Source organism: Phyllopteryx taeniolatus, chromosome 16 (genome assembly GCF_024500385.1).
Source record: "Phyllopteryx taeniolatus isolate TA_2022b chromosome 16, UOR_Ptae_1.2, whole genome shotgun sequence".
Lineage (NCBI taxonomy): Eukaryota > Metazoa > Chordata > Actinopteri > Syngnathiformes > Syngnathidae > Phyllopteryx > Phyllopteryx taeniolatus.
Genome location: NC_084517.1, coordinates 5,749,005 through 5,758,473, shown reverse-complemented (window position 1 = coordinate 5,758,473; position 9,469 = coordinate 5,749,005). Strand labels below are relative to the sequence as shown.

At 41.6% G+C, this 9,469-nt stretch overlaps 1 protein-coding gene across 3 annotated transcripts; it reads right to left on the bottom strand.

Moving 5' to 3' along the window:
* Positions 1 to 675: 675 nt before the first annotated feature.
* On the bottom strand, positions 676 to 9,264 carry cdipt (CDP-diacylglycerol--inositol 3-phosphatidyltransferase (phosphatidylinositol synthase)). 3 transcript variants are annotated; one of them, XM_061749305.1, is made up of 6 exons: positions 9,190 to 9,264; positions 6,599 to 6,733; positions 5,570 to 5,723; positions 5,403 to 5,484; positions 5,214 to 5,295; positions 676 to 4,514 (listed from the first exon to the last, which is right to left on the bottom strand). In XM_061749305.1, exons 2-6 carry the CDS (start codon positions 6,690 to 6,692, stop codon positions 4,369 to 4,371), a joined length of 558 nt encoding a protein of 185 aa, XP_061605289.1. In that variant the 5' UTR covers positions 6,693 to 6,733; positions 9,190 to 9,264; the 3' UTR covers positions 676 to 4,368. The 3 variants fall into 3 exon arrangements, with proteins under 3 accessions (XP_061605289.1, XP_061605288.1, XP_061605290.1); XM_061749304.1 differs by lacking the exon at positions 9,190 to 9,264 and adding an exon at positions 8,758 to 9,037; XM_061749306.1 differs by lacking the exons at positions 6,599 to 6,733; positions 9,190 to 9,264 and adding an exon at positions 8,758 to 9,060.
* Between the last annotated feature and the right edge of the window lie 205 nt (positions 9,265 to 9,469).

The following is a 9,469-nucleotide window of genomic DNA, read 5'->3' as shown; positions in this document are numbered from 1 at the left end:
GCTTCAAGTACCATCATTATGATCAACAATACAATACGGTAGCCTAGTAGGCCCAAGTGTTCATATATTTTCTTTTTTCATTGTCATCACCCTCATAGTCAATATATTAAATAAAAATAATGACTAATTCGTCAAATGTTTACATATGTTCAAAAACAGTTCTTAAAGATTAAATACAATTGTATTGAACTTAAAAATTGAAGAGAACCTTGCATACCACACTCGTGGTACTTGTACCACACTTTAAGAATCAATGTACTAGTACATGGACTTTAAGCTGTATATCCTTGACATTGAACAAATGCTCAAACAGCTTTGATATCAACGCTTAAGGTTTTATTTGGAGGCCAAAAGTGGCACAAGTAGTGGAAAAAAAAAACAAAAAAACACTACTTGGAAAACGGTCATTCTGCTAGTGCACTCAATTGTCTTATTATAGAGGAAAAAGAGCCTACGAAGTACATTGGCCTCAAGCTGCATCTGAAGGATATCAGGAAAATGCTCAAACGGATTTCGATACATGGCTGCTTCCTTTCATATAACTTTTTTATTTTTTATTTTTTTAACCGGACACGACAGATTATTTTCAGATTTTTAGATTACCGGTCAGTTGTTTTTGCAGGATTCTATTTAAATCACCACCACGTCATGTGACCAAAACATTATCCACATAGCTAAATTTGAACGCTTCTTTGTTTTTATTTTTTGCAGTATATTGAAACCACCCAGCAAAAAAAGAGAGCAGAAATACAAGTTGAGCGCTTTTAAAAACATTTCAAGCAATAAACACGTGTGTTGCCTAGTAATACATTCAGCACTGAAACGCAACTATGGAAGCGTATTGCAGAAAATAAAAGTTCAGTATGACGCAATAACGTTTCCACATTTCGCTAAACAAAACAAAGTGATTTCTTTCGGTTCAGGTCACTATTGGGAGCCCTAGGAAGGTATGCATCTTCCTTTGAAAAATAAATAAAATATAGATATATATATATTATTTTTTTTTTAACAGTATTATAGAAGAGCAACGTAGTTATGTAGCTAGTAACTGATTTATAAGACGCAAAAAGAAGACACGCCAGTGACTTGAACCAGAACAAATTGCTTTGTTTTGCCGAATGCGAAGGTCAAACTTAACAGACTTTAATGAGAACACCTCAACGAGAACATCTCAACGCACCCGGCTGTCAAACTCCTGAAGTTTGCAGATGACACCACAGTCATCGGCCTCATCAAAGAGGATAGCGAGTCTGCGTATCGACAGGAAGCGGAGCGGCCGGAGCTGCGATGCGGCCGACGCGACCTGGAGCTGAACACGCTCAAGACTGCGGAGATGATCGTGGACTTCAGGAGGCATCCTTCGCCACAGCTGCCCCTCACGCTGTCCAGCTGCCTCGTGTCAACCGTCGAGACCTTCAAGTTCCTGGGAATTACAGTCTCTCGGGACCTGAAGTGGACGATCCACATCAATTCCGTCCTCAAAAAGGTCCAGCAGAGGATGCACTTCCTGCGGCGTCTGAGGAAGCACGGCCTGCCGACGGGAGCAGCTGAGGCAGTTCTACACAGCGGTCATCGAATCGGTCCTGTGTTCTTCCATCACAGTCCGGTTTGGCGACAAACTCCGACTGCGACGGACAATCGAAACTGCCGAAAGGATTGTCGGTACCCCCCTACCCGTCCTTGAGGACTTGCACGCTGCCAGAACTAAGACAAGAGCGTGCAAAATCCTCTCGGACCCTCCGCCTCCAGGTCACCGGCTGTTTCGGCTCCTTCCCTCAGGTAGGCGCTATCGAACAATGCAAACTAGAACTAGCAGACATTCCATCAGCTTCTTCCCTCTTGCCATCAACTTCTTAAACAGCTAACCTACAATTCCGTTGCTGCCAATTCTTTGTCTTGAGTTTGTCGTCACATTTCTGTCGGGCCAATTATATACTACTTGTGCACTCAGTGTAGTAGTCTCGCCACGCTGCACTATTTGCATATCTGTTGTTGACCAATACTGGCCACTCATGCCAGAGTAGCATCTGCACCACTTGCACACTGATTGAGGAGTATCTGCAACATTTGCACAATCGACATAGTCCCAGATGATGGCGCTACTCGTGGCTTTAAACCGCATACACTCCTTGAAGTCTCGGCGCCCTTTGCACAATGGTCAATATTGTTGGATTTGTCATTCAAACTGCTCTAAGTGCTAGAGGACTATTTTTGCACAATTGTCCCATAAAATAAATGTGGCCACAATTTAGTATTTTGTGGTCACAAATTAACATTCTTTTTTGCACAATTGTCAAGGGGGGGATTGTAGCGGGATTACCACATTGCTAGTAACCTTTTGTTGCTCAGTGACTGTGATTTATTTTTTATTTTTTTTGTCTTTATGTCTCCAAAGTGTTCTCTGTCAATTGGCTCCAACTACCGGAGAAAAATTCCTTGTGTGGTTTTTTTTGGACATATTTGGCAAAATAAAGATGATTCTGATTAAAGCATGATACCGAACCTTTTTTTTTTTTGGGGGGGGGGGGGGCAAAAAACAGCAGCATGAGTGTAAATAAATAAAAATGCAGAAAAGTAAATCTCCACAACACATCATTTTTATACATAATCATCCTTTTGAGCAACAAAAAGTTTTTTTTTTCACCTGCTCAGACACGAGAAAGAGATCACAGAGCGCTTGTGTTCGCTTTGAGTTAGGTGTTGAGTTGGATGCTCAAAAAATGAGCACGGTGAAAACACCCAAAACATATGCAGCCCCAGACAACACGGGAAAAATTAATAAAATAAAGACACTGTTGCTACAGTAAAGACAGTGGTGCCTTGAGATTTGAGTTTTATTAATTCCCTGACCAAGCTCGTAACTCAAAACACTTCACTACCGCTTCAATTCAATGTACAGTCCCCTCCAAAAGTATTGGAACGGCAAGGTCAATTTCTCTGTTTTTGTCGTATACTGCAGACATTTGGGTTTCAGGTTAAGGTCATCAAAAGGTGCCAAACGTCACAATTGTTTGACAAAACGGCAGACAAAGAAGCAGAAAGCAGTCAGTGGCGAAAATATGCTTTACAACTGATAAATATAAGAAAATGCTGGCTCCGGTTGCACAAAATCCTTGAAATTGCCACAAATGCGTCATGACGAGACCTCCGTGAGGGGCCGCATTTACAAGCCGCCGCGCGGTTGCGCACATGCATGGGATGTCACGGACATATTCTGTCCACAGTACAACTTGCATTTGTTTTTGTAATGTGAACGACTACATAAAAAAAAAAAATCGATTGAACAAAAAAAATCTGAATTGGGCATCATGCCCTGCAGTGTGAACGTAGCCAATTATTCAGTTATTGGTTTGGTCCGTAACATCTGTCAGATAATCGTCAAAAATGTTGACCATTGTTTTCCAAAATAAAAGCAGATGTTTACAGATGTCGTATTTTGAAAAAAAACAAAGATCAGTCTGCTTTCATGGAGGACTACAGAAATCGGAAAATATTTACCGTTGAGATGATTTGGACATTTTTAAACTGAAACTGGCTCCAAACGATAAATCGGTTATGGAAATAGTTGATTAATTGGATAATCGATTAGCTGTCGATTAATCCATGAATCGTTGCACCGCTAGTTCAAATATCTGTTGCTTAAAGGGTTATAACGCTAGCTAGTTTTGTTAGCCTATCTATGGCGTTTCCCAGTATGTGTTAGCATTAAGCTAAATGTGCTTAAAGCAAAGCTATGTGGTTGTTTCAAATACACACCATGTTATTGTCTTTGTTTTATGCTTAGCATGTCAGTAAACTTCAGCTGGGAACGGCCATCAACACTACCTGCCTAACTTCTTATTGGTGTGATGTTAGTTGAGTTTACAGCCACCAATTAGCACTCACAAGTCAAAGCAAAGAAATCGGCCAAACGATGTTAGTCCGGTCATTGGTATCTCAAGGCACCACTGTAAAAGGTGCAAATGCAATGAAGTAGATATAATATGTGCACAAAACAAAAATGAATAGTAAATTCATTCCTGGAGAGTTGGGTAAGAAAATGGAGCATGCGCCTTCTTAGGACAGCTTGTAGTGCAGCATGTAGGCAAGGTGCGCTCCATTTGCTTACCCAGACGTCCAAGCTGTTCAAGGGAATGCAACTGAACCCACAAATGAGTATTTTTGTCCGCAGTATATATTTTTTTTTTTCTTGTGTCATGCGTGAGGTTCTGTATAAACGTGAGCTGCCTCCAGGTCCCCACGGGAACATAAAAGCTGGTAACAAAATGCTGACAATAAATGTCGATTGTGTGGAAACAATCGGATGACAGTTACACGAATGTGGTCAAATAAGGTCGTGGAAGAAAATCAAGAGACGACGCGGTGCTCTCACTGCGACTTCCTGGCGGCGTTGGCACGCTGGGCGGCGTCTATGGCGGCCATGTTCTGAGAGGCCGTCACCAAGTGGACGAGACTGATGGACGACTTCAGAACGCACACCACGCCGCTCACCACCAGGGCACAGTATATGAGCCCTGAAACGCAAATGCAACGCACACTGTTTACCACACACACACACGCACTATACAATAACACAGGTTTCGACGCACACGTTGCAAAACAAACACACAACAACATTAACACACACACAGGCGACAACACACACACTGGTCAGTTCAAACACACGCACACAGATGTTGCAAAACACTCAAACACTAGTGACTATAATCTAACACACACCAACTCAAGACCCGCACATGCACACACACTAGTGATTATAAACAAACACACAAACTCAAGACACACGCTCACACACACCAGGGACTATAAACAAACACACACAAACTCAAGACACACGCTCACACACACCAGGGACTGTAAACAAACACACACAAGCTCAAGACACACACACACTAGTGACATAAACAAACACACAAACTAAAGTCTCTCAAACACACACGAGTGACTATAAACAATCACGCACACAAACTGAAGATACACACACACATACACTTGAATACACTACACAACACACGTCACTTCAAACACGCACAACAACACATTAACACACACACTGGTCACTTCAAACACACACGCTATATAACACACCACAAAACACTTCCAACACGCACATACGCTGATGACTACAACAAACAAACAAACACACACACACACACACACACGGTGATCCAGGACTCCTGTTTAGTGTGAGTAAAAGTGTGTGTATATGATACCGCTTGGCTGTTGCATGTGATGCAGGATGTAGAGCAGGCAGAAGAAGAGCTCGTTGCCCAGACACATCAAGAACAGAACCACCTGCAAAAAAAACATGTGACCATCTGAAGCATGCACCCTTATTTGGAAAAAAAACAGTACAGGAGCGCAGAAAGTTGGAAGAAATGTAAAGAAATGTAAAGTGTGACCTTGTTGGTGTAGTAGAGGCGCAGGAGCGGGTTTCCCGAGAGGTCAATGTTCTTGTGACTGCCGGAACCTATAACCGTGGAGCTGCGCACACACATAGGTACACTCACTTAAGCGGTGTCGCAGCAAGGGGCAGGGCTGTGAAACAGGAAGTGGTTGATGCGCTCACCTGTGCAGGTGCAGCCAGTGGCTGGCGATGTCCAGACACATGCTGAGCTGGAAGACGAAGGCGTACGACGGGTAGAGCAGCGCCAGGTTGACCAGCAGGCACATGGTGGCGCAGCGGTCCGTTAGCATGTCCAGCATGGCGCCGAACTGCGTCGCTGGAAACGCGCAAGACGATGACATCATTATCTTTGTTGTTGTATTGTTGTCTATTTAGCAACAAAGTGTCTGTTTTTATAAAGTGGTTTCTGATTTTTGGAATGACACACAGGGTCATTATTGTGTTTTGTTGCCGAGGTCCGAGGATGGCTGCGTTGTATTGTGCGTGACTGCACCGACTTACATAGCATTTGTAGAAAACCAAAGAAAGACAAGAGGATAATGCACAGAAATCGAACTTAAACTTCAACCCACTAACTCTTGAAGCTTTGGAGGTGGAATTCTTTCCCATTCTAGCTACATAAAAGTGCTTATTTTAATAATAATTATTATTTACAATGATTCACGTTTAACACCACGTCCCAACTTCATTGGAATCGGGCTCGTAATTTCACAGCAGCATTTGGGAGTTGAAACTTGTTTGTGAGCTTTCTAGTTCCAGGAAGAGCGCTTCAAGGAGGGAGCTTTGAAAGCCTCCCACAGAGATGTCTTGGTATATCATTTTTCTAGTTGCCCAAAGTTCGGGATAGTGGGACAGCGTGACTATTATGCCTTCCTCCATTTCCTCCTTGCCGTTTACAGTACAAGTCAGCTAAACCGGCAGTCAGAAATCACTCTGCCAGTCCCGCTCCCATTGGAGGAGCTTTCTGACGTCACCGCTTCGATGCTGCCGAACAGCACGTTTTTCTATCCGATGACGCTCCACGTCGCGTCAAAACGCACTGACGCCCCCTCGGAATGAATGGGGAGTCGAGGGCGTCGGGCGCCTTGCCAAGTGCAGTGTAAAAGAGCCATGTTAGTTAGTGGAAGCAGTGCACATCGAGGAAAAAAAGATCAAATTGATGAGCGCGAGTTACTAGCGTTGAACACGTACACTGGTTGAGCGCCCGCGCGGCATGACCGTCAAAGGCATCCAACAGGGCACTGAGCATGTAGCAGAAACAGGCGGGAATCGGGCAGCACGGCATCAGGAAAAAGGACACCAGCGCCAGCACAATGCGGGCGTAACCTACACGCAGATAACACGTTATTGGTGTTTCACAACGTTAATAAGGGCACAGGAATATCATACAAACAATGTAATGTGTGTGTGGCAACAACAACTGTTGTGGGAAACAAAATGACTGCTTCTGAGGTTCGAATATGGAAAAACACAAAGTATTAAATCGGGAAAAAATTGAAATCTCAATGTATTCCTATTTGTGGATATTTAAATAAGAGAGTTGCTTTTCACCTACTGTGTACATAACACAACATAATGGATTCTCCATCAGAAAATGACACCTGATGGTACCGTAACAATTATTTTAATAATGACTTAATCTGTCGATTATTTTTTCGACTGATCAATTAATCGGACAAAATGTTTTTAATTTCCACGCGTTTATACGAAACGAGGATATCAGTTTAAATTGACAAAGCAGAAAATGCACAAATATATATTGATGATGATTTAGTTCCAGTTTTGGTCCGTAAAATCCGTCAGGAAATCAGCAAAAATGTCGATCATTATTTTGCAACGAAAAAAAATAATGTTCGGAAATGACTTATTTTGACACAACACAAAAACAATCAGCCTGCTATGGTGGAGGGCTACAGAAATTGGAGAATATTTACTGTGAAAAGGCTGAAAAGCAGAGGATTTGCAGAATTTTAAACAAGGTTTCCAAAATATTATCAAAGTCATTTACGGAAGCGTATTGCATTCACTTGGATAAAAAAAAAAAAAAAATCCTGTTTTTCTGAGTAATTATTTTGAGGGCTTTGTTTTTCTGACTATTTCTTTCTGTTTTTCTGACAAATTTTTTTCCCACCTGTTTTTCGGACTACTTTTTTTCCCCATCTGTTTTTCTGACTATTTTTTTCTGTTTTTCGGACAAATTCTTTCCACCTGTTTTTCTGACTAATATTTTTCTGAGTTTTCGGGACACATCGAACTCACGTGAGAACCTGCAAACTGCAAGTGACTCTTTGCGGAATCCGTAGTAAGCAACATGACCGGCTTATTCAGTTTGATCAAGTTTTATTTTGATATGGGTTTAAGACACTGGGAGATACTCCTGTCTTTGAGTCACATAGATGGAATTGTTATTAGTTTGTCGACATTACGCAGGCACCTTAATTGAACCGCAGGTTGAAGGTATGCGAGCAGTAATCCGCCATTAGTAAGTCCGCAAAGAGTCACTTGCAGTCTGCAGGTTCTCGCGTGAGTTTGATGTGTCCCGATAACTCAGAAAAAAATTTGTCAGAAAAAAATAGTCAGAAAAACAGATGGAAAAAAATTAGTCCGAAAAAACAGGTGGGAAAAAAATTACACAGAAAAACAGAAAAAATTAGTCCGAAAAAGTGAAAAAAAAGGTGGGAAAAAAATTTGTGAGAAAAACAGAAAAAAATAGTCAGAAAAGCAGATGGAAAAAAATAGTCCGAAAAACAGAAAAAAATAGTCAGAAAAACAAAGCCCTCAAAAAATGACTCAGAAAAACAGGAGTTTTTTTTTTTTTTTTTTTTAAATCCAAGTGAATGCAATACGCTTCCGTAGGTCATTTGATAATCTGTTAGTTGTAGCGCAAGTAACTTACTTTTAATGAAAAACATCAACTACAGGTGCAGTCCACCATTCTGTCTGCATACAGACAGATATGACAAACAGTCAGTTTTCTTTTTGTAAACGATTTGAAATACGCCGCGTTAGTAAATGTTGCTTCACATACCTATTCATGCATGTGAAATGTTGATTTTCAAAAACATGTTTGAAATAAATCAATGCGGAAGAGAACATTAACGTAAGTTTCACCTAAACATTGGAAGTGATGTACCGCAGTCGTTTTAATTCGGATTTTTTTCTTTTAAATTGAATTCAAGAGATTATTGGCGAGTAGGTGTACGCGAGGCCGAAGACCGGATCCTGCTGCGCGAGCTATCCCCAGTTGTCAATTTTGGAACATTTGTCGTATTTGTTTTGACATTCACAGTAGCAATTAGCAGCAGTTAGCTTTTAGCAGCTACCCGCCGGTGACCGCGCCACAAACTCACCTATCAGATTAGGAACGAAGAGGAAGATGTTTTCTTGAGTCATTTTTACGTTCGGATCTTATTGAGACGTATGTGTCTTTTTTTAAGGGATTGTTCATATATGCCCTGCGATTCGCTGGCGACCGGTTCAGGGTGTAGCCCGAAGATAGCCGGGATAGGCTGCGGCACGCAGGAGAAGCGGTACAGAAAATGGAGGGACGGATGTTCTGAATATTCGTGGAAATGAGCTCACGAAAGACTCCCTCAAGTCGAAGCTTGTCAAGCGACGCTCAAGCCTTCAAATGAGTAGACCACTTCTGTTTTTCACAATACTATAACAACAACGTTATAGTGCAACAAATGAACCACTTGACACAATACTTTTTTCAACGACTAATAATGTTTTCACTGGACAGTATTAAGAGACTATCGATGAGAAGAAATACTTGATACCTCCTTTCGGGGAAGACGTAGTTTTATTTTGGGAGCGGTCGTACTTCCGGTATGACCATGACGGCTGACGGTGTTTTGTGATGTCATTTCCGTACCTCCCCAAAGGGTGGGAATTGTGCACCGTTAAACTCCACGAGTCTATTTTTAGCTTTGTCGTCACCAGTTTGAACCAGACAAGAAATATGCACGTTGAATATACTTCATTTATTCAATATATTAGTTAAAATTAACCAAAACTTACACACACACAAAAAAAAACATTTGACGGTACGAAATGCCA

What these genes read in the sequence shown, in the direction of transcription:
- cdipt (XM_061749304.1), bottom strand. Translation starts at nt 8,800, where the DNA reads ATGACTCAAGAAAACATCTTCCTCTTCGTTCCTAATCTGATAG. An exon ending in GCCTCTACTACACCAACAAG is followed by an intron (nt 5,296 to 5,402) that starts GTCACACTTTAC and finishes TTTTTTTTGCAG; the next exon opens with GTGGTTCTGTTCTTGATGTG. An exon ending in TCACATGCAACAGCCAAGCG is followed by an intron (nt 4,515 to 5,213) that starts GTATCATATACA and finishes TTTGCGTTTCAG; the next exon opens with GGCTCATATACTGTGCCCTG.